The sequence below is a fragment of the Prosopis cineraria genome, unplaced genomic scaffold, assembly GCF_029017545.1.
Source record: "Prosopis cineraria cultivar Desert tree isolate PC_DT_omini unplaced genomic scaffold, ASM2901754v1 PC8, whole genome shotgun sequence".
Classification (NCBI taxonomy): Eukaryota; Viridiplantae; Streptophyta; class Magnoliopsida; order Fabales; family Fabaceae; genus Prosopis; species Prosopis cineraria.
Genome location: NW_026555339.1, coordinates 4,940,982 through 4,968,922, shown reverse-complemented (window position 1 = coordinate 4,968,922; position 27,941 = coordinate 4,940,982). Strand labels below are relative to the sequence as shown.

The 27,941-nt window shown below is 35.3% G+C and overlaps 3 protein-coding genes across 4 annotated transcripts; 1 reads left to right on the top strand and 2 right to left on the bottom strand.

The window, feature by feature from the left end:
• The first annotated feature begins 9,065 nt into the window (after positions 1-9,065).
• Positions 9,066-14,983, top strand: LOC129318275 (filament-like plant protein 4). Its single transcript, XM_054962995.1, is given in 7 exon segments — positions 9,066-9,231; positions 10,474-10,578; positions 11,061-11,286; positions 11,410-13,131; positions 13,134-13,833; positions 14,074-14,116; positions 14,197-14,983. Coding segments are annotated over 6 exon segments (3,243 nt in total). The 5' UTR covers positions 9,066-9,231; the 3' UTR covers positions 14,644-14,983.
• A 4,370-nt stretch (positions 14,984-19,353) lies between these two features.
• On the bottom strand, positions 19,354-19,904 carry LOC129317130 (protein SMALL AUXIN UP-REGULATED RNA 12-like). The gene has a single exon (XM_054961487.1). The coding sequence runs from the start codon at positions 19,801-19,803 to the stop codon at positions 19,462-19,464; it is 342 nt and encodes a 113-aa protein (XP_054817462.1). The 5' UTR covers positions 19,804-19,904; the 3' UTR covers positions 19,354-19,461.
• A 4,008-nt stretch (positions 19,905-23,912) lies between these two features.
• Positions 23,913-27,627, bottom strand: LOC129317171 (ATP sulfurylase 2). Of its 2 annotated transcripts, none has more exons than XM_054961534.1 (5): positions 26,912-27,627; positions 25,988-26,393; positions 25,516-25,797; positions 24,648-24,734; positions 23,913-24,386 (listed from the first exon to the last, which is right to left on the bottom strand). In XM_054961534.1, the coding sequence occupies exons 1-5, from the start codon at positions 27,469-27,471 to the stop codon at positions 24,249-24,251; spliced, it is 1,473 nt and encodes a 490-aa protein (XP_054817509.1). In that variant the 5' UTR covers positions 27,472-27,627; the 3' UTR covers positions 23,913-24,248. The 2 variants fall into 2 exon arrangements, with proteins under 2 accessions (XP_054817509.1, XP_054817510.1); XM_054961535.1 differs by having other exon boundaries at positions 25,516-25,776; positions 26,912-27,624.
• Positions 27,628-27,941: the final 314 nt, after the last annotated feature.

The window sequence follows — 27,941 nt, the reverse complement described above, 5'->3', positions numbered from 1 at the left end:
CTCTTCTATTTCTATATTAAAAATGAACACATCGCTGCTTCCTTTTTATCCCCGTTCCACTATATATATCCTTCAATTGAGTATACAGACGAGAGGGTGTTGAGACACTACATATAGAGGTCAAGAACAACGAGCCCAAGTTTGATGGCTTTCATTAGCCCCACTTATAGGACCGATGCAGTAGTTATTAATTGAAACCAGCGTTTTGACGCAGATGATATAAACACACATAGGTGTCGAGTGCACTGTTATTAATATTATCATGGTGAGGCACTCACAACGACTTTTTACATGTGCGCGCACGAGTCAGTGGTTGTCAACTTCGCACATTCATGGCGTACGTGTGCCTCCTAAACAACATTACTATACGTGGGAAATCACTCGGTGTACGTCTGTGAATGTATCGGTGCCTTGTTCCGGAATAATTAATCAGGTTTCATCATACCATAAATATATTATATAGTCGAGACTTGAAACTCATGCATGCCAGCAGTACAAGAATTTAATTATTTAAAATCTAGACTAAGTAGTAAGCAACACCCACGAACGTTGACGTTTAACTCCCTGCTGGCATATTCCCCTGTTGTTTTGTCAGTGACTAGGTGCACTGCCAGACACCGCATGATTGTATGAAGCATCTTATCTCCCCCGCCCCCAACACACCTTTCTTTCTTCTTCTTCTTCTTTTGCCCTTTTCACCTCATTGTAATAGTATAATTAATAATATACACTCCAACAAATTAATGTTCATCTTTGCCAATAGTTGCTCTTTTCGGCCCAAAAAAAAAAAACTTTACCAGTAAGTTATGGTGCGGTTAGAATATTGAAATACTCTTCATTGATATAAGAGAGAGGGAAAAATTTTGTTCAAGTAATGAAATGATGGGAAGCAATATTAAAATAATTATCATTAATGAAACATTATTATTTTTAAAATGTCTTATATCTTAAAATACCAAACCGTTGTAAAAATTATCTTGTAAAATGGGACAAAGGAAGTATAATGATACCTCAACAAATTTGTTCTGAAGTTTAGTAACAACTTCCAATATCGGTAGATATTTAATTTTAATCTTTTAGACATGTTGTTAGAAATTTAATTCCCAGTCCTCTGTAAAGAAAAGACCCTTACTGGGAGAGACAGGAGGCCACATACGGAATATTTACGTCTAGAAAGAGATTTCATTAGTTATCGATCAGTTGAGGAATAACTTAAGTACTTATCAAAAAAATTAATTTTACACTTTTTTTTTATTCTAGTGTTATATTGTAAGAGCCTGCGGAATGAATGTGTATGGATTTAATGTATAAGTTGATTGAGAAATGCGCAAGAATCATGCTTTACTAGATGGGATTCGCGTATAAAGATATGCATGATTGGAATTTATATATATAGCTGGTGACAATAATTAACCTTCTTAATTAATCGGCGAATCGCCATCTGGACACCATTTAATCCTAATCTAATTCCTATATGCATTAGAAAAAGTCATGTTGTGCTTCCTGATGATGTCTATGATTAACCATGGAATATGCCTCTTAAAATTTGGTAACACGGTAAAAAAAAATTGAAATGTTACTTTTTTTGGGTATGAGTACGTACCTGGAATGCTTGCTTATATTTTTCTGTATATATATATATATAATAAAATGATATTAAGCAATTAGTTTCCTATTTTCAATAACATAGTAACCCCCTGCTAAGAAAATAATTAATAAACCAAGTAGCGATAATATACTGCGTGAAAAGTTAGAAGTTCCAAGTGTTTATTGCCAGGTTCCAACCATGAAGAAAGTCATTCCGGAGTGGGCTAAAGTTTACCCGGAGTTTTGACTAATTCAAAAGGAAGTGTATAAGTTAATAAATAAGAAAATAAATTGGATACTATATTTAAGAATAGAAGCAGTATTTGAGTTAAGAAATTGGAGGATAATTATTGGGTGCAACTATGAGAAGAACATCTTTGATTAAGACAAATAGTTGGATTAGTTGTGGGTAATAATAGTTGTAAAGTGGTTGTTAAGATGTCTATTGAATATATGGAGACATCATTTGAGGTCCTATCATTTTAAGTTAGTTATAATATAGGGACAATTCATGAGTTGATTGTACAAGTAATAATACACTGGAAAAATAAACGAAAAGACGTGCTTAAAGAATAAAAGTGGAAACGATATGTGTTGGAAGAAATTGTGTCCTCTTTTAGTGCGCTTTTCCACATGGGAATGAGAAAAAAGTTTTGAGAGACATGACAATGGTATGCATTTACCATACAATCAGAACACGGCCTTTGCATTTGAATTAACATTGTACAAAATGGAACTCTCATTAAACAATTAAATTGCATAAATTGGAAGCGATCACCTAAAAACAGGAGGAGAGGATGCACAAGTGAAGGACAATGACAGGACATTATATCTTGATTCAAATCCTCAATGATCAAGTTTATAGATTATTACTCTTTATTTTATATAAACTATTAATTAAGTTTAACTCTATCTAATCTGAGATTCTCTACATTGATTTAAGTTCAATCACACTTAGATAACTTAACAATTAAATTCATTTATTAAAAAGCACACAAATGATAAGCAAAATTTTAAAAAATATAAAACCAGTGAAAGCTATTGAGAAGTTAAAGGAAATATGACACAAGATGACATGTGAAAATTAACAATAATAATAATAATTCTCATGTAAAGGGCAAAAAAACTCATGGGTAATAAGTGAGAAATTCCACTTGAGAAGATACGATTACAACATAAATAACTTATTTATAAGTGACACGCAAGTATTTTTGTTAATGCTATTTAAATTTAAAAATATATATGTGCTCGAAAAGTTTTCAACACTCAACCTACCTAGTTTTTTTAATTACAAGAAAAAAAAATGTAATCACATGTGAAGTGATGCCACATTGCTTTCTGTTTTACCCTATACCCCAATAGCTCTTTGACCAAAACTCCATACCCAATATTTGATGCAGCATCCTACTTTTTTTCTTGTGACGTAGCATCCTACTTAATTAGGAAAATGTTCCTTTTCATAGCCAATGCTGCTATATCCTCTGAAATTCAACACACAACTTCTCTCGGAATGATGATAATAAAAAAAAAATCAGATTCTGCAAGTTTAACTTGTTCTTTATCTATAAATACACACAACTTTTTTTATATCGAACAAATTTTATTCCGAACAAGAATCTGTCGATGTAATTATTGAAGGTAGGGGGGGACCGTAATAAACAAAGGGTTAGAACAGAAAGAATTTAAAAAATGTAATAAATAGTGAGTAATTACAAAAAACAGCGACGTACAAGTTCGTATGTGTTTAATGGAGACACAAATTTGGTTGGCTTGTGACGATAAGAGTGAGTAGGATGAATAATTGTCTGGTGATCAGTGAGGTTTTTCTATTTTATACATTTTGAGAAGAAGACCCTACACAGCAAGACGCAGACGAGTGAGAGGTTTGCTGTGTACGTAGATCTTAAATGAATGAATTTTGGATTTTTCTTTTGTTTGATCATCCCAAGTCTAAACATGGGTGCAATAATTTAGATTGCTTAATCATGTGGGGCAAACTCCTATAAAAGAGGAAATAATAGGGTAAAGCGGAGTTAATGAAATTGAAACTTATATGCTTATGATCACTTTAATTTTTCTTATTATGCAACGAGTTTGATTATAGAAATAAAAGATAATTTGACCTAGCTAGTATATCTCAAACAATAATTATATCTTTTGTTTAAATTGTATGCATAATAATTCATGAATTTGTGTGTAAAGTTTTCCTTTTTTTTTAATATCTTTATCATTTTATTGGTTTTTATAAAATATAAAATATTTTCTCCATAAGTTTTATAAGGTTCACGAATTTTTCTAATAATTGTTTTAACTTCTACTGATTGACAGTGAATTCTTTTAAAGTTTGAAACCAGGTAAAGATAATATATCCTCCATAAAAATTTAGAAGTTCCTTGTGTTTATCCAGTTCCATGCGTACGTGTCATATAAATTAATAAATAAGAAAATAAATTGATAATGTTATGATTTGGCGTGTCATATAGACTCATTTCGCTTTCACCTTTGAGTTTTCATTTCATGGTTAAAATTTTATTTAAGGAATCGAATTATTAAAAATGGCTATAAAAAAAGGACGGTGTGCTGGGGATAGAAAAGAGCAAGGTGAGACGCTCCTCTCTCTCTCTCTCTGCCGACGGAGGTCGCTTTCGGTTTCGGATGAGGCGTGTCTGTGAAGCCCCACCCCAACCCAGTGGTCCCCTTCCTCTGCAACACTATATTACGTGTGCCTCCATGGGCTCCACTTTAACCTCGGATCCTCCTCCCTCTCTTTTTCGGTTTTCCAATTTTTTTTCCCTTTTATCTTTTTATTTTTACAGGATAATTTTATTCCTGAATTTTTTTAAAAAATCATTTTACTTTTGTGCTTATAAATAGGATAATTTTATTTCTGAATTATTTTTTTAAAGTGCAAGAAATTCCTTCTACAGGGTGCTTATCTCCCCGTAAAAATGATTTAAAAATAAAATTGTCACAGCTATCAATACAAAAGGTAAAATTGCTTCTTGCAAAAAAAATTATAAATAAAATTACATTTTAATCTTATTTTTTATGCTAGCTGTGCTGAATGTAAGCATTTACCAAGGCTGATGCATGTCTTTAAATTTCAAGAATGTTTTAGAGATGCATTTATAAGTCACCCATTAATAAAGCTTTTATCTCAATAACTGAATTTGATCCAGCAATTTCATAAGTCAAATTTTGATCGATAAGTGTACCTTTAGTTAGTTTTTTTTTTTTTTTTACCTGGTGTCACTATAAAACCTCTGTTTTTATTAATGCAGCTAACTTCACTCTTTCTTTTTGTTTCCACTTATTCTCTTGTTTATTACCTCAAAACAAGGCCTCCCCTCATTAGACATTCTAATCCCAACGCATTGGATATAATCAAATTGGTTTTATCTTTTTGTTTACTTAAACATATATTACTATTTTTATTTAGTGGTGCAATAAAATTATGCTCCCTCTTCCATTAATTTTCAAAAATGAAAGACTGAGAATATCTAAAAATGTGATTTCAATAGTTTTTTTTTTTGAAAAACCAACATAAATAATGACTACACAATTAGACATGGTAAAATATCATAGGTCTTGTTTCTTGGGTGTACAAAGGGATTTCAGTTTCTTCCACGTGCAAATCAAAAGGACACCAGGCAAAAATTAATATAACTACGAAAAATAATATCTTTTTTATACATCATACACAATAAATATATTGAATAGAATCGTAAAAAAAGAATAACATTAAGTTTAAAACAAAAACAACATATTTTAACCATATATTCTTTAAAAAAAATATTTAAACTACACAAGGAAAAGCAGTTTAGTTATTTTTTGAATTGTACGCATGTCCTTTTAGTTAGCATATTGGAGGCAAATTATGTTCAAGATATAATCAAATATTAAATATACACTCTTCTAATAGGAATTTGAATTTTAGTCCATCACATTTGGAAAAACTAAATTTTTCCAGTAAATCCAATAATGCTTTTGTTATTTTCTGTGTCATGTGAATGGTAAACATGTGGAAATTCAGATGGATCAATGCATGATTTGAAACTATAATTCAAAAGTCACAAATAGCAGTAAAATCAACTTATCAGTTCATGCAAGGTATAAATTAATGCGCGTAATTTTTAAATATTCACAATTTTTTTTTTTAGCGCAAATCCAGAATATGAACGAGCAGTGTATATATGGCATGGGCCACTGGAGCTCCGGGATTTGTTCGGGTGGTGCCGGAATCTCGCTAGATCTTCGTCTTCTCATCCCCCAGCCTATGAAAGTACCGTTTTGTCTCTCCTTCCCTTGTAGCCCCCAGCTGTATTCATCTATATATCCTCACAATCTTTACTCTCTATTTTTTTAATATTGTATCATACATCTCAATATTCTCACCATTGAATACCATGTTTAATATTTTATTGAATCGGTACTATACATTAGTAGTTGATTATGTTATATATTCTTTCATGCCAGAAGAGTCAAGACGCAATGATATCGAACTCTGAAAATAGTGGTCGGATGAGCCGTGTCATGGGTCATCATCATCAATCAATTATAAATTTTGAAAGTTAGGCACAAAATTGGAGTTGCCAGGCATACAGTGCGAGAGTAGTAAGTATGACGAAGCCCAAGTCGGGGATGATGGCCAACAAATATGCGTATTGGGAATTGGGAATGATTCACGTTACGCACAATAATAGTAGGAAAGCAACGCTAGAGCAGTCCTAAACACATATCACATGTATTTATGAAATTCATTTTTTTACACAGTAAATTTTTTTTAACGCACATTAATAACATAGGGTGGCTCAACAGTAACATGATGGAGTATTTGTCCGTGAGAATGAAGCGAGATGAGAAGGAAAGCAAGATTGAGGAGCGGGTTGATTTTGTTGTCAATGTTTGTGAATATTGTTGGATGGCAGAAGTGGTTGTAATTATAGAGCCATACTACTTTACACATTATATATTATATGGCGTTTTTTTTTAAGAATAATTTATTGGTTCTTAATCTAATATATTTGGTAGGCATTAGTTATATTTTCTTAATAGTATGTTTACATCAATTCACCAATCATGAGAAAAAATATAATGTAAATTTAAAAATATTAACTTTAATAAAAATAAAAATTGATAATTTATTTTATTTTCGAACAAAATCAATAACTTAACAATATTTTCTTGATTTTAATAAGATAAAAGTATCTAATAAAAAAAATAAAAAAGTTTGACAGTTTGTATGCTGCATTACATTGAGTTACCAACTTCTCTTCCCTCACTCTCTCCCATTTCTTGTCAAAACACTATTCCCTCCTTGTTCACGCTCGTAGCATTTATGGTATGTGTCCCTCCCCAATCATTCCCCCATTCATCATTAGGAAAAAAAAAATTTAATAATAATAATATATATTTCTGCTTTGAAAACACCTGTTTTACTTAGTACGACTTTCCTTGCCCGCATCCGCCACCGATTTTCAATCCCTGTACTTTATGAATTCAATTATTTGTTCCCCCTCAATTGCCGCTCATTGTTCGTAGCCCAAAATTAAGGGAATAATAATAATAATAATAATAATAATAATAATAATAATAAGAGAACATTTTCTGAACATCCTCGCAGCAACCGAACGGCGTTCAAAAATAGTTCCCTTTTATTCCAGTTAAAAGTAGACGATAAATTTATTAGATAACATTTTATACATCCCAGACTAGCTGAATTAACTACGCAAAGATATCATTTACTCTCCATTAACTATTTTTTGGACAAGTTTTATTAGTTATTTTCAACACACACGTATTATATAGCGAAATAGTTTGTGAAGGGATTTTCCAGCACCTGGAATTATTAAAATTTTCGCACACGCTTGGTCTTATTCAAACAAGGGGGCGGAGAGGATCCAATAACTTATCGACCATCTTCTATTAAGATCCGCAGCAGCCAAGAATATGAATGTACATCAGTAAATTAAAATGAAAGGGAATGAGCTAAGCATGTTATTGAGTCACATTCAATATAATGTGCCTTTCATGCTTGAAATTTCAAAGCTTTAATGATCATGTAATATAATATCGAACCCCGCTTTCGTAGATAATTGACATATCAATGTGTGTGTGCATTTAATTCCATTGTCCTATTAAAAATGACGACCCTTAGAGCTGGGTTAGAAACACTTTAGATTAGAATGGGAAAAGCTAAAATATTAAATTAAAATTAAAAATTAAAAATTAAATACATGAGAAATGAGATCTGATTTGTAGGTAGCTACAGCGGGAGTGCATTAGTAAAACCGCCAACTCATGCACGTCGCGGCTCAGCCACACACCCGAGTCTCATGAGCTGTAGCGACTACATGGCACTCACTCAACTTGGTGGTCCCCACCGCCCTTTATTAAGCAACCCACTTTCCTCAAGCACCCTTGAAACATAATAATCTCACTTCCAACTCAGAATTTAATTTTTTTTTTCCAAAATGGTCAAATTTATCAATCTTACTTTTAAAAGTTGTGATTGGTACTTCTTGAAATCGTTCATTTCACCGCCTAAAGTTGCAAACCCAACATCCTTAGAAGATGAAATGGCCAAGCTACGATAAGACCAAAAAAGTGGCGTGTTTTTTTTTTAATAACCTTGAAAAAAAAATAAAAGCAATATTTGCATGGTGTGTATGAATAAAAATTGAGACTATTTAGATTGCAGAACTTTTTGGTAAAAAAATTAATTCTTTCAAAAGAGTTTTAATTCTCAAAGCAATTATTAATTTATGTAAATCTTTAAGTGTTATTTATCCTTTTATTGATCTACAGTCACGTGCAGTCCCTTCAGATTTCCTATTTGTTAATAGTGTTTATTTATATCTATACTAAAATTTTCTTAATTAAAATATAACATATAATTTTATAAACAAATACTATAAGATATTGTGTCTGATTTTTATTTTTTTTTACTTTCTTACACCTTTTTTAAAAATAATCAAACTGAAAATGAGCAAGACCCGGTCTTTCCCTCGAGATCTCATACAGCTAAGATGCTTCCAGTCCTTCAAATCCTTCTTTGCTTCGGCTACAAGCCTGCACCTTCCTCTTCTTCGACCCCTTTTAACAATTACGCCAAAACTACATTGTATACTTCCAAGTCAACAAACCTACGTGTTTTATAAATTTTTTATTAAGAATTATTTGTTAATCATCGAACTTATTAGTATAATCTATTTTTAATACTATCTTATTTTCAGTTTTTGCAAGACCAATATCAAACTGGAGCCAATTCATAATTTCTAGGCTTGAGGCTCAAATTATCTCATCAAGATATGTACTTTTATAATTTAAGAGTTCAAATTTGCGAGAATGTTTCTGTCATATTTTTTATAAAAAGGTGCATGAAGATAATATTATTTTGTTGATTATGTTTGAAAAATATAAACTGATATCTTTTTGGCCTTTTGGAGCTCTTACAACGTCTACCCTTTTTAAGAGGCTCCCAATTCCAGATATCACAGCTTACCCACCACTTACCTCCTTCACCCTCTCCGTCTCCGACTCTGTGTCCTTCGGAAACCTCATTGTCCAATCCTTCAAAGCACTACCATTGTTTGTCACGGCAGCTACTTCTCTTGCATTTTCTCTGACTTTCATCTTTTTCCGGTAAGCCGCTTTTTATTCTTCATATTCTCTTCTCTCGCTTCTACTCTTTCAGTTCATCGCTCAATACTGTGTTTTACTCTTTCTTTCTTTGTTTTCTTGATTGATTGATTTTTTTTTTTTTGCTGATCATTCCTATTCTCCCTTCTTCATCATTCCGTTCCCGTTACTGTAGTAGCTTTTTCGGCTGACACTTCTTCTGGTATCTCCTTTTTGTTTTACCTCCTGTCTCTTTTGATTCTTCCTCATTGTTTGTTTTCCCTTAAATTTTGTGATTTTGTCGGTGCGTTTCTGTTCCGGCGGCTTTCGATGCTTCTTGCTATTTCGTTTCTCTCTAAATGAGAAATATAATTTGTTGATGGTCCAATTTGTGCATTATTTCCCTACAGTTGATGGAATTTATCATCAGCTTTTAGATTTTTCAATGCAGCCTCTTACATTCGCGTTTTCTGTTCTTGTGTCAGCGCCCTTGTGCCACGAACAGTTTCCCCCCTTACCCCTACTACAAGGTCCTTCATTAATTTGGATCTAATTTGAGCGATAAAAACGGTTTGTTATGAATATTCATAAGTAAGACTCTCATTTTTTTTTTATTTTTTTCACAACTCATAGTGCACGGTTATGGATTGGTCCCTGTACTTCTAGGATCACATGCCATTAATAGGAGAGCTGCTCAGTGATTAGATCTTCAAGATCGTTGTTAAAACTTCACTGCTCACTGCATCTTATTTGATAGCAACTCTGAAGATTATAATTTGAACGCCAAAGACGCTAAATCAAGAGCAATTCGGAAATAGAATCATCGTTTTTGAAGGTGGCGGTGTTGTTCTGGGGAGCTGCAAATCTAACAGAGGCTTCTTGAGCTACTTAATTCGTAGTTGTAGTTACCCTATACATATGTCACTTTTCAGAACTAATCCATTAAGTAGATTGTCATATGTTGTGTTGACTGTTGCGTTACTCACATTGTTGAAAATCGCAAAGTTAATCTTTTAACTGAAGGTTCGAGCCAGGACCTGTCTTACCATTCAATCTAATAATTGTGGAAGGCATTTGTCAGAAAGAATAAATGAAATTTTACGCATGATGGTGAGACAGTAGCGTTTTGCGAAATAATGAAATTATTTATGAGTTGGGTGAGCGATTTGTTTCAGTATTTTCCCTGTCATGAGAATTTGGCAGTGCTTGAGAACCTTCAAACCGTTTGATTACATATTTCATCTTACATGGTCCTTGTTGATTCAGATGGACCGTCGTTGGCCCTGGAAGAAAAAATCATCTGATAAGACTGTGCTCGAGAGAGCAGCGGCTGCATTGGACTCGGCCAGTGCTTCTGCTCAGGGCAGTCAGGTAGTACTTGAGAAAATTTGCTTACAGAGAATTTCTCACTTAGCTGTGATTCAGTCTTCAATTATTATTTTTGTTTCACAACTTGCCAATTACAAGGCCTTCTAACAATAACTTTTATTGTTCGCATTTTCTTACTTCAAGTTTCCCTATTCATTGGTGCTCAGATTTTGTAATTTTAACTCATTTAATTCTAGTACATTATGCGGCATATTATACTTCGTGCCTCTAATTTAACCATAAAATGTGCATTCAGGCTACGTCACGTTTATGTGTTTGTAGTTTCATTGTATAAACTGTGGTTCTTCTGTTAGTGCAAGGGTGTGCATATATGTCTGTAATGTCTGTCTCTTTAGTCCTGATGCTGTGATCGGTAATTTTACAGAAGTCTCGACTTTGCTGGTTTTGTTGGCTCAGTCCTACAACAATGTGATTGGTTTCACAGTTTTCTCTTCTTTTTTCTTCTGCATTGCCTTCTCTTGCAGAATCAGGATAATTACAAGAAGCCAAACTATGTGCAAATTTCTGTGGAGTCATATTCACATCTGACTAGCTTGGAGGACCAAGTGAAGACATTTGAGGAAAAAGTACAGACATTGGAAGATGAGGCCAAAGAATTGACTGAAAAGCTGTCAGTGGCGAACTCAGAGATAACTACCAAGGAAAGCCTTGTAAAACAGCATGCTAAAGTAGCTGAAGAAGCTGTCTCAGGTACAGAGATATACTGCTTGCCTGTGATACGTGTAAAATATTCACGATCTCAGTTTTTCTTAATAGCAAGAACCTTTTTTTGCTCTTGGATTTAGAGTTCAATTGGAACTCCTCTTTATGCAGGCTGGGAAAAGGCAGAAGCGGAAGCTTTGGCATTGAAGAATCATCTAGAATCTGTTACACTCTCAAAGCTCACCGCTGAGGATCGAGCATCACATTTAGATGGTGCTCTTAAGGAGTGTATGCGACAGATAAGAAACCTAAAGGAAGAACACGAGCAGAAAATACAGGAAGTTGCTCTCACCAAAACCAAGCAATTAGATAAAATTAAGGGTGAGCTTGACGCAAAGATAGTTAACTTAGAACAGGAACTTCTAAGGTCTGCTGCTGAAAATGGGGCTCTTTCAAGGTCTTTACAGGAGCGCTCTAACATGTTGATCAAAATTAGTGAAGAAAAGGCTCAGGTTGAAGCTGAAATTGAGCATTTGAAGGGCAACATAGAATCATGTGAAAGGGAAATCAATTCACTGAAGTATGAACTTCACGTTGTTTCTAAGGAGCTGGAAATTCGTAACGAAGAAAAGAACATGAGTATGAGGTCTGCAGAAGCTGCCAACAAGCAGCATGCTGAGGGTGTTAAAAAAATTGCAAAGTTAGAGGCCGAGTGCCAAAGATTACGAGGTCTGGTGCGGAAGAAGCTACCTGGTCCTGCTGCACTTGCACAAATGAAGATGGAAGTTGAGAATCTTGGCCGAGACTTTGGAGAAACCCGATCAAGGAGGTCTTCTGTTAAGCCTGCTAGTCCTCATTTTTCCCCACCGCCTGATTTCTCCCTTGAGAATATTCAGAAATTTCAGAAGGAAAATGAATTTCTTACAGAGCGTTTATTGACAATGGAAGAAGAAACAAAGATGCTCAAAGAAGCTTTGGCAAAACGTAACAGTGAATTGCAGGCCTCAAGGAGCATGTGTGCTAAAACTCTATGTAAGCTTCAAAGTTTGGAAGCACAACTTCAGCCAAATGACCAGCTTAAAGGATCTCCAAAATCCATCATCCAGATAACCCATGAAAGTATTTATGGTCAAAATGCAAGAAATGCACCAAGCTTAACCTCCATGTCTGAAGATGGAAACGATGATGTTGGAAAATGTGCTGAGTCTTGGTCCACGGCATCAATATCAGAACTATCCCAATCCCAAAAAGAAAACAATATTGAGAAATCAGGCATATCTGAGGCCACTAATAACTTGGAACTGATGGATGACTTTCTGGAGGTGGAGAAATTGGCCTGTCTGTCAAATAACTCCAATGGTTCTGTTTCAATTTCTTCGAGCAATTCAACTGAAATGATCAACCATGTATCAGAAGGCAGCACTTGCATTAATGGTTCCTCTGAAAAGCAGAGTGATTTGAATCCATTACCCAATCAAGTGTCTTCTGGTGAAGTGTTGTCAGCTCCTGATCTCCAGTCTGATGTTGATTGCTTGTCACTGACAGAGCTTCGATCAAGAATTTTGATGGTTTTTGAGTCGATGTCTAGCGATACTGATAAAGGGAATATCCTTGAAGATATTAAAAATATTTTGGAAGATGCACGTGATGCTTCCAACAAGCATTCTGTTGAATACATACCCCAGGATGTCCATCCTGCTGATGCTACATGTGATAGGCAGGAAAATTCAGAAGTTGTTGGCTCACATCTTGGGAGGGACATCATTTCATCGAAGCAAGCAACAGAACACATGCAGATGACCGCAGACTTGGAAGCTGCAATTTCTCATATTCACGACTTTGTGCTGTTCCTAGGTAAAGAAGCAATGTCAGTTCATGACATTTCATCTGATGGGGAGTAAAGCTAAAGATTGAGGAATTTTCTCACACCTTTAATAAAGTCATATGCAATGAAGCAACTTTACTGCAGTTTGTTTTTGATTTGTCATATGTATTAGCTAAGGCAAGTGAATTCAGATTTAATGTCCTTGGCTACAAGGGTACAGAAGCTGAAACTAACAGTCCTGATTGCATTGACAAGATTGCTTTGCCAGAAAATAAGTTAGTTCAAAGCAGTCCGTCAGGAGAAAGATATCCAAATGGCTGTTCCCATATTCTTAATCCTTGTGCTGATCCTCAGGTTCCTGATGATGGAAATTTGATCTCTACCTATGAATCAAACGGTACTTCACACCAAATCTCATTGAAGAAGTTTGAAGAATTGAAACTAGAGAAAGAGAAGACAGCAACGGATCTGGCAAGATGCACTGAAAATCTTGAAACGACAAAGTCTCAATTACAAGAGACGGAGCAACTTTTGGCAGAAGTGAAATCACAACTGGCTTCTTCTCAAAGATCAAACAGCTTGGCTGAGACGCAGCTAAAATGTATGGCAGAGTCATACAGGACCCTTGAAACACGTGCACAGGAATTAGAAACTGAGCTGAATCTTCTGCGAGTCAAGGCAGAATCTCTGGAGAATGAACTTCAAGATGAAAAGAGGGGTCGTGAAGATGCTGTGGTCAAGTGCAAGGACCTAGAAGAGCAATTGCAAAGGTCAGATGCTAATCTAATATCATATTGGTGTGACCGCTGACTGATGAGCATGTACAAATTCTGCCTAATGCAATCTATGTGCTCACTGTGCTTGTTTTGGTTCTTAGCTGATCATTTAAGATGGAAAGTAAAATTTTATTTTTGACTTGCTTGACTATGTTGACACGCACCACATATTTTTTCGTTTTTTCATGACTTCTTAGGCTAGTTCTGTTTCATACTCCTTTGTCACTTTGGTAGGTATGAGAGCTCAGCAGCTGATAATGATCTCAAAACTAAGCAGGTAAGGTTTTAACTGCATTGTAACAGTTAATCGCCATGCTAGATTTAATATGCTTAAATGAAATACTTTATTAATCGCAGGAGAAAGATTTGGCAGCTGCAGCGGAAAAGCTAGCAGAGTGTCAGGAAACGATATTTCTCCTTGGCAAGCAGCTAAAAGCTCTTCGCCCTCCGACAGAGCAGAGTGGATCGCCGTACAGTGAGAGAAGTTCGAAGGTTGATGAAGGGCTTTCAGAGGAGGAGCCTACTATTAGTAACCCAAACTTGCAAGAGTTAGATGAGATGGACAGTGCTAGTTCGGCATTTGTGCAAAGATTGGGTCCAGAGTCCCCCTTGTATTCCTCCAACAGCCTTTGTCCATCTGACAATGAAGCAAACCTTGCCCCCATATCTCCAGCAAAGCATCCAAGACACAGGCCTACCAAATCGGCCTCCTCCTCCGTTTCTTCTGCCCCCACGCCGGAGAAACTTGCGCAGGCCCGAGGATTTAGTAGATTCTTTTCATCAAAAGGGAAAAATGGGCGCTAAGCCTCTAGCAAGTATGCAATGACACCTCATGTTGAAGTCGTTTGGAGAGCATCAGTGCTTTGCCCATTCATGATTTTACATAATGAGATTTGTGTGGTTAAGGAGAGAATCTTTTGAATGACAGGTGATTTTTGTATCAATGGCTGTATATGGTAACTCTGTGTTTCTTCCTTAAACGTTCTTTTCACCCGTTTTTACCCCCGGTTCTGTAATTTGACAACAATGACGCGGTCTCTCAACTATGACCGAGTATGTTGAATAGACCATATTTTCACAGATTTATACCTTAATACTATATGGGCAACAGACAAGAAGTCCACAACGGATTTTAGATTTTGAAGGTTGTTAGAATCCAGGGTTTGGCTGAAATATCAGAATTGAGGTGCTCCATCTATCCCTGTCATACACACTAAAATTATACTACCATTCTTTGATTTATGATCCTGTTTCCTCACTGGCCTTCTGGGCTTTCTTCTGACTGATTACACAAACTGTGCTCAGCAGTTAGGAGGGCCTCTAGCTGCAACATATGGTGTTTACCGTATATCATGAGGTAAACGAATTGACATCGAAAAATTCGTTGTCTTACCAATATGCTGACTGTAGAATGTGGATTTTAAGTAAATGGACAATCTGGTTTCCATATGATCATCGCGCATGGATGTCTATAAAATGAAATATGATCCAGCCAACCCACATGAGAGTAGACCATTTTCTCCCAGAGAAGATGAAACATGGGAGCAAGTCATCACGTGGTTGTGAATCACAATCACAATTTGTGATCTCTCAACAATTTAAGGGCACAAAGTTGGTACAAAACAAAAACAAAAAAACATTTTTTTTCTCGAGAGAGAAAATATGTGTATTTGAGCGAGATCCACCTGTAGCCGTCATTAAGGATCACCCCATCCTTGGTTTGGGCTGGACTGGAAATCGACCGTCTTTAATTATCTACTATTATTTTCTTCAATTATAACGCAGACACCGAATAATTTCTGACCATACGGTTGAGTAACTATTTTATTTATGTCAAGCAACTTAAATTGGGACAGGCTGGCGTCAAATTATATTTGTTCGGCCATTCAATTCCATCAGAATGGCTTCAAATTAGTAAAAAGTCTTTGATGTTCATTTATTTTTGGCCCCCTTCTGGTGCACTTGTCTGAGTGTCTCCGAAGGAGCTGGCCCCAAATTGAAATTTGCTGAAAATCATGGATTCATCTTATCATGCATCCCCCACTCTCTATTTATATAAATTAGCATGTTTTATTAGAATTAAAAAAATAAAACTCATTAATTCTATTGAAAAATTTAATAATCTTTTAACTTTACTCTTATTTATGAAAGAATGAGTGAGAATCTCAAGAAAATGTTCAAGCCTTTATTTAATGAGAATAAAAGAGAAGAATTATAATAAAAAAAAATTAATAACATGCCTTATAATTAGGATAAATAAATACATTCATCTTTACCTTATAAATGAGATTGGAGGGCATGCATAGATAGACCATTATTATTATTATTATTTTGCCGATCAAGCCATCGTGCATGTACGGACTGCAATATAAATCACGTTTATTATTATATTTATAATTATAATTATAATAATAACAGCCAACAGGGTCTGGGAGGAATCAAATGTCTATATAGGATCATTACGTGACGGTGAGAAGGGTGGAGCTTACTGAGAATTTGTTTTGAGTGTGAAAGTGGACATGGATCGGATCAGACGAGCGACATGCACAAGATGGGTACTATTACACATGTGAAGTTGCCTCGATGTTAAACCATGGTGAGAGTCGGAGAGGGGTCCTTCCTTTGTCCTTTCTGTCCCTCCTGGATACCCACCCAAGCGCGTCTTAGGGGGAAAAAAAAAATCTTATAACCACCTCCTTAATTAAATAAAATTATTTATTTTTAATGAAATTTTAAATACTGAAATGTTCAATTTCACTTCAGTCCATCTTATTTTACCACATTTTATTCAATTAATAATTATTCATTTTCATTTCATCCCATACTTTCAAACATATTTAAGTGTTTAGTTGAAAGTTTTCAAAGGGAGGTGAGAAGAGTTGCTCTCCTTTTTTTATTTGGTTTAAAAAAAATTAAAGAGAAAAAGAAGGGGGCAATTACCTACTTATTATTTTAAAATTTTAAATTATATTTGATATTAAAAAATTATGCATTATCTTCACATTTCTCTTTTGTAACTAAATAAATTTTATCATGTTACAAAATTAATATATAATTTTTATTGTCTAAAATTTTAATACTTCTTCATTAGATACATATATTAATGCATTTATTCTTTAAAATATGTTACCAATATAGTTCACATTCTTAAAATAATAAAATTACTAAAATATAATGTAACTATTTTAATGATAAATCAAAATAAAAGGATCAATTTAAAATTGATAAGCATAAAATTGTCAACTTATTATTGGTTTTCCTTCTCTCTCTCCTTAAATCAAACAAAAGCTCATTAAAATTTTTTCTCTTCTCCTTAAACAAAACACACCTTTATAGTCATTATCACCTAATTAATTAAGCATCAAATACTACAAAAAATGTTCTCATTGCTATTATAGACAGGGAAGCATTTTGATTCAGTGATTATATTTAATGGAGACACTCAATACCTATACTATGTAAACTGTTGAAATTCATATCAACAGTTCAGATAAATTTATTCATTCATTAATTTTAAGTGTATAAAATTTTAACGGTTTAAATAATATAAGAATATCGGTTTAAATTAAGATTGTTGGTTAAAAAAGTTAAGATTAATAAAAATCACAACTTGACTTCTCCTTTGTTATTATTATTTTTTTTAAGGCAGAGTTTTCACTTTGCACATGAGAAAAGATTCTTAACGGTGAATGGTGAGTGGTGACTAGACGCTGCCCGCTCCTTTCTCTCTGCTGGGACTTCGGAGTGCTTTCGTGACAACTTCCCAACTGCCCAAAAACTCTGCATTTAACCAAACCCAACCTCTCACCCTCCAAAAACGAAAAACAAAAAAACTAAAAAAGCGAAAATCAAAAATCAAAACCGAGAGAAAGAGAGCGCCAGCCTCCATCTTTTGCTCTGCAACCCCTTGCCTAGCTCTTTGGTTGGCAAGGGATAAAACAATCAAACAAACAGTAAAAATAAATCTGGCTCATATCTTATAATCCCGTAGTTTTATTTTTTAAAAAATCAAAAGTTTAGGTCGTTGGATTGGTTCTCAGGATTCAAGATTAGAGTATGTTTTCAAATTCAAATAGTACTTATAAATTGCTCAAGATACTCAAATTATGTTTACAGACTCTAAAAATACTTATATGAATACTTACAAATCACTCATTCACAATGTCTTTACATTGATAACAGGATTTAATCATACAATTTTATGAATTATGAGTCAAATTTTAATTAATTAGACTAATTATTATTGGTTATAGTGTTATAGTTTTAAACCTTGCTATTAATATAGAAATTTTATTAATAATTAATGTATGCATATGCAATCATCCGTGGAACTTGCTCCGATCGTAGCATATCTCATTAGAATAGCTCACTTGGGCGCTATTCAATTAAAAAAGAACCAAACATCAAAGAGATAAACGAATAATTCATTATGAATATCATAATAAAATATTTTTATAACACGTCGAATAATAAAGGAGCAACTCCAGAACTGTTCACTGCTATCCAACTTTGTTACCCCGTGATTAGGTGGAGAGGAAACTAAGGAAAGAAAAAATCAGAGAAAAAATAGCTATTTTCCATTTAAGTAGCAATTAAAAATAAGGAGGAGAGAGAGAAGTGAGAAAGGAGGAAAAAGGCATAGAATAGAAGCATAGAACCCATATGTTTTCTTCTTTCACCCTCAAATCGATTATTTTGGGTAGAAAATGTACTTTTTAATTCTTTTTTCTTTTAAGGGAGAAATAGAATCATACATAATAACCATATCTTTTATCTGGGTATTACTGTCATTGTAAAATTAGTTATTTTTTTCTTTATATTTCTCTTATTTATCAAATATAAGGAGAAAAAATATTTTCTCTTCACTTTTATCCTCCTTTCAGTTCATCTCTTGTCATTTTCTTCATGAAATTTTGTTCCATCTTCTCAAGTGGTCCTTTTATTTTCTTCCATTCTCATCCATCCTCATTGAACCAGACAATTTGACTCTGTTTTTCTAAGTTGGAAGATTGAAAATGGACGAAATTTTTTCACTTATCCATTAACAAAATATGATGCGATCGCGGTCACAATTATACTCTTTCCCACTTCTTTTCAACTGATAAAAAACGTTAATTCTAGGTTTTTAACTAGCAAAGTTTGGATAAAAAAAAATCTTTAATTGGACTATCGATCTTTTCATTTCATTTCATTTCATTTCCTCCTAGAATGAGGAACATATCCTAAAATGTCAATCGAGCAACGAAAATTCACGGATAAATGCAGCTTGTATCGTAACAAATATTTTCACGCTAACGAGGAGAGGATATATATATAGAAGTTAGTGTCTCCAACAGGTTTACACTGAAGAATCCTTCATCCCTATGGGAGAGATATCGCATTAATTCTACCTACATTTACAGCCATGACGTTCTCAGGCTTCCTAATTCTAAAATAGAAGAAAGAGAAAGTGGTTGAAACCAAAACCAGAGAAGCAGACAGCCAGTGAATCAGCTTCGTCTTTGTCTGTTTTCTCCCCACCAAAAAAAAAAAAAAAAGTAGTAGTGACTAGTGAGCATGGGGTTGTTTTGATCTCTTTTCGAATCTGAACTTCATGGTCGGAGCAAGGAAGTGACAAGAGACTCAAAAAACATGCTGCTGGCAAGGAATCGTAAGACCCCTTTGCTGGCAAAACCCAAACTCTTGAGCTGCTTCATGAAGCAGCCTCTGAAACTCAGGACGACTCAGAAACCAAATAGGCACAATGTATCTGCTTCTCCTCTCTCCCACATACACCACAAAGTGACCCTTTGGCACGTCCATTGGCAGGCCTTCTTCTTCTTCTTCTTTCTCCTTCCTCGCTACTGTATAACTTGACCATCTCTTGGCTATTTCCTTTATCACTGTTCCCTCTGAGTAATCTGATCCGACTCTCCTGGTTTTTCTTAGTCCCATTTTCTCTCTGCAGATGCTTCGCAGCGACATGGCCAGAACTGTGAGGGAAGTGTCTCAAAGTTACAATTTTGGCTTGGTATTTATGGTCACTACTCAGTCAAGAGGGGCACAGGCACAGCACTGAAGCTTTGAGGAAGAGAGGAAGAGAGGAACAGAGTCACGTGGGGAATGGGATTGTGGGGACTATAAGGAAAACTATGCCTAGGCCTTAGGGTGTTTTCAGTTCTCTGCAAACTTTAGGGTGGTCCGTTCCATTTGTGTCAAGTACAAGATCAGTCGTGTTCCTGATAGCTATATTTTATTTTTATTTTTTTATACTTGATATTTATAGTGCGTTTTTAAGGGACAACAGGATCTCTAGATTTTTTAAATATTTTAATATAGTTATAGATTAGATTGGACTACTATAGGTTAATTATCAACTGTTTGATATAGTAATTTGATTTTGATTGGATTGAATTTAATTATTGTCAAAGTCTAATTAAAAGAAACTCTTTTAATTTTTTTTTATATTCATGTATACTTGAACTTGAAATATCATGTTCAAGCGATCATAACTTATTTAATTAAAATTAACATTTGATGACTTCTTACATTATTAATTTAATTTTTAAATTTTAATTTATTATAATTTAATTTTTATAATTTATTGAGTTAAAAAGTTATGAGAAATGAATTATATTGAAATAAAAGTTATAAAACTTGAGTTATTCTAATTTAATAAACTATATGAATTAATTTGTTTTTAGTTAAAATTTAGGGACTAGATCAATAATTTAAAAGATTTAAGAATCAAAAGTTATATGTTTCCCATTTGTTAACTTCTTTTTACCACGTTTGATATTTACATATAAAGAGGGGTTTTAATTTTACAGTTGCATTGAAATTTCGAGGGCATCTACGTTGTGATGTACATAGACTAGAGGATGGCATCCGCAGAGAGGCTCTACATGTGAATGTGATTTTAGACATCCCATCCCCATTGTCCAAAACGACATTTTACAGTGTCGTTCCCCTTCCTGTAGACAATTTGGTCTCCTCAGCTTCCCAGCCCATATGCATTCATTCAATCGCAACAATTTATTTCATGTTCTACGAAAACATGACTCAACACTTCATTGTTAATGGGAATATTTTTTAATTGGTAATTTATAAGTATTTTTACAAGTTTATGTTATACAACTTTCCATCCCTTGATTTCAATGAGTCTCTGTCTCTCTGAAAAAACATCGTTTAACTAGTTCATGCCGTTGTCCTTTCCTAGATTCCCAGTAAGAGCACATAAACCTGAAGGCTAACTAACGAAAAACGGTCGTAATATTATGATATTTTTACAATTTTTTTCTTGGAAATGCCACATTCGACGCGAGTGACAACAACTAAAGTTACTCTAGTTTAATCCATATACCTGTCAAAACACACACACACACACACACACACACATCGTTTGATTCTTTTTCAGCATATCCAGCTGATTCAAAAGCTTCGAAGATTATAGTTTTGTCTCATACCCTGCTTTTTGAGATTTTTACGGATAAAGAAAAATTTGAACCCACGTATTTTCTTTTTCTCATGTTAATGTCTCTCTGTCTCTGTAACTGTATACCGTATAATCAGATGGCGCATGAATTTACATATTCCAGTTGACATGGAAGCATTTCTTTTATAAAGAAACTCATAATATCTTTTTGTTCAGCCACTGACAATAAAAGTCAAAGATCTATCCCTTTGAAATTTGGTCGACCTACTATTCATTGGCGAGGGATTGAGAATCATAAAGTGCAGGCTAGCTTATTAAAATCAAACTATGTACTGGAGTCAGCAATTTCCACTGGACATTGAATTGAGGAATAAATATACGTTGACGAGAAAAGCAGGGCTGGCATTGGCAAAAGACATATGAATACGCGTGCATTTCTTCCCTTATTCACTGACTAACCTTTCACAAAATGTCAGCATTCAACCTCTAAAATGAGTGGACTACTAAGAATCTGTGACAAATACACATAAAGGCTGTGTCCTCCTTAAGCTTAAACACTCACATCAAGCATGGTTCAATTCAACACAGCGTCAAATCAAAGCACTGGCAAATAAAAGGCAAGGTGATAGCATGTAGGTGTATATGTATGTGTGTGAGAACAAAGCATAAAGAAATTTGAAAGCGTAACCCAGAACAGGACAGACTGAGCAAAAACATCACGAGTCACAAGTTCACACCCAAGTTATATCAGTAAGATTGATGGAAAAGAAAGGAAACAGAAGCGTGGCAAATTCCAAGGAAAGAAATGGCAATAACTCTTTCCACTCCACTGCCAGGGAGCACATGTAGGCATGTTACTTTTGCACTCAAAACCTGACTAGACAACGCGGGTTGTAAGGACTTGTTAGTGTCAGCACCAACTACTTTTTCCCCAATCCACTAAACATCATACAGACCCGACACCTGTGTGTTTCAATTGCTAACAGAAGCTCCACGCCCACCATCATAGTAGCCGGAATAAATAGTGGGGACCCCCCCTCGCCCCAACACATTAAATACACAGTGCAATACTTTCCCTGTGATGCAACGCTGAAGCCATCTCATACTTCAGCCCCATGCATTCTGCAGTACTTGCTTTATTACAAAGCACATTTTAAAAAATTTATTTAATTTTATTTATAAATTATAGTGTAATTTTTTAAATAATATTTAAAAAATATTTTAAAATTACTCTCCATGAGAGAGAAAAACATAACATTAATTTTTAAATTTGTTATATTGGGACATCTTTAAAATTGTATACTCTTTCAATCATCTTTATAAATCTTTTTATCAACTTCATCCATATCAATATAAAAAAAAATAGAAGGAATAAAAGTGTGTAAAATTTTAAATATACCCATATATAACAAATTTAAAAAGTAATGTCATATTATATTTTTTCTATCATGAAAGGTAATTTTAAAAATATTTTATAAATATTATCTAAAAAGCAATGCAATAACTTATAAATGAAATCAAATAGATTTTTTAAAATGTGACTTATAAATGAGATTGGAGAGAGTATATTTTTATTACTTTTACTTTTTTATATTAATACTGATAAAGTTGATATAAATGAGTTATAAAGAAAATTGGAGGAGTATTATACAATGTATAGATATTATACTCAAGAGTTATTGTTTGGGACCTAATTTATTTTTAAACTTATAATTTCAGGAAGTTCCCTGATTTAGTAGATTAGTTTTTAACGTGCTGGCAAAAAACAGACTTTTGTGATGCACTTTTTCCTTATGTTTACGTCTATAAGTCTATCTTTACCTAATAAAGTATGCAGAAAAGAAGGGAAAAAAAAAAAATCCTGGCCCCATTACAGCTGTGAAAGGACTTTACGGATGTACGTCCAACATATACAGTACAGACTAAGGTGATATGTTGATATTAAATTGTATTATACCATAGACACCGACCAACCATGACATGATAGGGAACACGATCTTACCAGAGGGTCCTAGCGGGGGGGCGGGGGGACGATTTGCTGTGCAACCCTGGTAGAGGCTGATGAGGCCTAGGGATGTTAGTGAGCTTATTAATAGGCGGACCTGGGTTATAGAGTGGGCCTGAACCATTAGACTCTCTAGGAGGGTTTCCACTGTCCCGTTAAATGTGAATAAAGCCTAGCTAGCCTGTACAACTGTGCCCGTGACTCCTGCACAGTGTAGTTCAGAAGAAAACCGTCCTCTTTTTTTTTTTTTTATCACCTATGGCTATGTAGCAGATGGATGCCACGTGCACATCAAATCGTACACCTGAAACGGGTTTATAAAACAAAATTAATGCATGTATTTTCTTTTTCTTTCTTTCTTCTTTGCCTTTGATTAATTATGAGATTACACGCTTGTGCACATCTATTCATTTTTCTAGCTAACATTCTCCAGGTCAAAATTAAGTGCAAATGTACTCTCACGTTACTTTAGTCAAAACCATGTTTGACCCAAACCATCACAGGGGAAACCAGACATGAACTAATATTGGCACAAGTACAAGTGAAAAAAAACCTCATCATCACTCCTAAGGTCTATAGATGATCATGAAGTTTTCATATCCAGAAATCACCATAGATGCTTGAGAGCAATTAATGGCGGGGTTTCAAACGATATAATATAAAAACTCTTAGAAGTCGGATTATTTACATTTATTATCAATGAAGCTTATTTACCACTGTGGTTCCACGAAAGCCACATTAGTTACGTTATACAAGTGTCATCAACATCAAATCTTGTGAGGCTGTCCTACTCATAATAATTCTCTAACGAAAGATTCAAAATAATTCAAGAGTACAAAATTTTCAAATATGCCAGAGCCTGCTGAAACATGAATCATGAGCCTGGAAAACCTCGCTTAGAAATGGCAAAAGTTGGTGACGGAGTCACACTTCTTAGTTTTTAGTACTCTTTCTCCAGACTCGTTAAGAATTAACACTTAGTGTCAAATCTTAAGATGATATCACTGCAGGCTGCTGTGATTGTTCTTCTGCCTGCAGACTCTCATAATACTTGACAAGAACCTTCCATCCGCCTGGGCACATAAAACCATCTGGCGGATTCTCCCCACTTCTTGCATAAGCTCGCATCTGTAAAACACATCCCAGAGAAAATAAAAAATAAATATCTACAAAAACGGTTCTCCAACTGCAGAGGAAAAACATCTGGTTGATAATTCATGAGCAAAACAAGTTTAAGGACAATCACGTACAAATCTGAAGAGATGTTTAACATGGCAGGAGATCAGGCCACATAATGATAACATAGTAATTAATGACAAATTCAACACATCATAGGTACATAGAGCCTGATATTAATATGATATTTGATTGAGTGATGGGAGACAATACCTTGGTTCCGGATATGAAGAGGAAATTTTCAGATCGAGAAGGGTCAAAAAATGCCATCTTCCTTTCCACAGTGTCATACGCTGCCACCTGCAATAAAATAATGGCACATATGGCAGAAACCATCATAACCCACTATCTGAGAGTTGTTATACGCATGGTCATGCGTGCTCAGCAGAGAATAAACGAAGACAAACACATACTGGATACACCATTTAGGAAGCCACAGGAATGAGTGTAAATCCGTGATTATCTCAGTACACATACGCATGTTTTTATTTTTTTTTTGGGGGGGGGGGAGGAGCATGTTATGTATTGAAATACACAATTCATGAGCATTAAAATTTTTGGAAGACGATAAGCCAGTGAGAGAGACAGATGTATAATTTAATTTTTGGGGTATGTAGAATCATGCATGATCGACAGCATTTAACCACTCAAAGAAGAGGATACGAGATATGCATCAATATGTTGTCCACGTGAAAATGTATCAATTTAAACAAAACTTGACCCAAAGATTAGGATTTCTTGGTCAATTGGATGAAGACTGCAACTTAGGATTTAGGAAAATCAACAAGATGTCTCATTGAGTGCCCAATCAGAACAAGACAGATGTTCGCAATGGCAAGCCCATTACCCGTTTAAACTTGAAAATGAAAAGGCCAGCTAGCATAGATAGTACATTCCCGTCAACAGAACCACGGAGAAATAGTTCCCCACATATATTAATCACAAAAGTATGATGGAATTACCCACTAGGACGGACATATTTGAGGCTGAATATGGAGGAAAGTAACATTTCAAAGATAGTGCTGTGAAGAGATATTTGACTGAGAGGTGCAAGAACATAAAGCCGTGTCCTATTACTCACTTTGAAAGGCAGGATATTGAGCTTCTCAAGGCCAGGAGCCATGCTGAGCACCTTTTTCCCATGATCAGGGTCATATAAATCCCTTTTCTCAGTTGGATGACCCATTCCAGCAGGATCACGACCTACAATATAGAAGTTGGCACCCGCATTTATCCTTGCCTTGGCATGCCACTGTACTTCAGTCGGACCCGCGTAATGCATAGGTGATGGAAATATGGCAACTATAGTAGTCTCAGGATCAAGAACTCCATCTTCTAAGACCTGGGCAGGGGGAAAAAAGAGCTGGGATAGAATTCAATGGATCTTATATTTAGGAGACAAGACAAATCATGAACATGGTCCCATGGACTGTGCAGCGACAAATAAATATATTGTAGCTATATGAAGGACAGTTTAAATGATTTTTCAGGGTATGTAAGGCATTAAAGTGTTATACAACATGGCAAGTTAATGAGAAGAACAACCGGATTACCTTGATATGCTGCTCCATCCTGACATCCAAGGGCACATCATCAGCCTTAGTGAAACCTCCAAGAGGATGGAGCAGTAAAATTGGATTCTTGTAGCCCATATCCAGTAGACGCCTGCGAGTATCATTCATTAACAAGGCATGACCATTATGCACAGGATTTCTCAACTGAAAGGCAAAAACTGCATCAGCTTTCCGCTTATCAAATTCTTGGCGGAGTTGTTTGGGAGAAAGCCTGTAGTTATCGAGCCCGTCATCGTACTTGATAGGCTTCAGAACTTCTAAATCTCCTCCAACAAGCCAATTGCCAGCTGGAGCAATAACCTCCTCGACGTACGGCAACCCTGGAGCAGTTGTTCCCCAAGTTCTAGCTATTCTTTCTTCCTTGTTATGCTTGTATATTTCAACACTGTAACATGGTCGACTCTAAACAGGTCAATGAAAGCAGAGATATGCCATAAAACATTTACTTAGACAACATTGGAACAATCCTTTCAGACGAACACTGTACAGCGATTTCGTAAGTTCAAGCAATGCAGTTGGTCATTTGCTTCAAAGTAGAAGGTTGAAAGTTGGAAAGAGAGAGCCTTCTTCACCAAACTTAGCCAGGGGAAAACGTTCTGTTGGCAAACTTGTCCGCCATCCTAGGCAACTTCTCAACATGGAATTTCAGCACAAAATGCAGTTGCATGTCATACATACATACTGAGCTCTAACCTTAAAGTATCAAATGCAATAGGAATAGGTATTCATGGAAGAAAACCTTTCTCGTCATAACAATTTTTCATTCATGTTATTATTGTTAAAGAAAGAAAGTGCCGTTCGTGTTGCATCGGAATATCGAACTCGACCGACGCCCTTCCGGTGAACAAGAAGAAAATAACAGTGACAATGGATCGAAGAGAGACGAAATGAGAAAAGACTAACCTTCGAAGAATGGCAACGTGATCTCCATCAGGCCCAACCAAGGCCACGTGAGGGGACGACCCAATTCGGCCCTTACTGTCATCATCAAAGGCCAAAACAATGGGAAGAGACATGTTCACAACGATGCCATCCTTCATCCTCAAGGAATTGAAATGCAAACTCTGCAGATACTCGTGCTCCCTCATGAACCCTCTCAAAGGGCTGGCCCATCCTTCGCTGAGCACGTGAACCCATTCGAGATCAATTTTGGAGAGCTTGATCTGAGGCAATGACTCCGCCTCTGACGTCATGGAAGCCCTAAGGCTCTCCGGCACCACAAGATCCACCAATGTCCCTCCGTCCGGGTCAATCAAAGAGCTCCTGATGGGAGCAGCACCAGAATTATGATCCGCAGGCATTCTGTGAATACAAGTCCCGGAGATTATCAGAGGATTGGGATTATAAAAAGGTCTGGGTCGAATTTTGGAGATGAAGTTGGGGGAGGAGGCTATGTTGGAGGCAAGGTCGTTGTGGTTGAGGTAGAGGTAGGAAGCTACGTGTATTTTAATAGTGAGAGACATGGTGGTAGAGGGTGTGTAGGGGAATACGAAATAGAGGGAAACGGTTGACGATGATGTAATGCAGACAATCGAGTAATTTGGGAAACAATGGTAAGGTACGAAGTAGTGGTAGCACCTTTAAATTTGGCCAAATTGATGATGCCACTGGAAGGACAGTTGCCAGCGCAAGCACATCGATGAAGATAACGTAACCCCACAAAAGTTGAGGTCTCTGTCTGCTTTTCTCGAGTCTGTGGCTAGCATGAGTGTGCCGGTCCTTGGAACCAACTTGTGGGGATGCCCCTTCAAGTCGATTCCTCATATGTAAGATTTTAAAATATTATTTTAAATATTTTTAAGAATTGCTTTACATTATAAATAAAAAAACATAAACTTTTATAATATATATAATATATATGTATGATGTAATTATAGTGCATTCAACAAAAACATTAAAATAATATTTATGATTTGTTCAATAAAAAATAAAC

Excerpts from the sequence above, each read along its gene's own strand:
- LOC129317171 (XM_054961534.1), bottom strand. The coding sequence starts at position 27,471 with ATGTCTCTCACTATTAAAATACACGTAGCTTCCTACCTCTACCTCAAC. Across the intron at positions 26,394-26,911 it reads CACGTTGCCATTCTTCGAAG|TGTTGAAATATACAAGCATA; the intron begins GTTAGTCTTTTC and ends ACCATGTTACAG. Across the intron at positions 25,798-25,987 it reads GGATGGAGCAGCATATCAAG|CTCTTTTTTCCCCCTGCCCA; the intron begins GTAATCCGGTTG and ends ATTCTATCCCAG.
- LOC129317130 (XM_054961487.1), bottom strand. The coding sequence starts at position 19,803 with ATGTCGCTGCGAAGCATCTGCAGAGAGAAAATGGGACTAAGAAAAACC.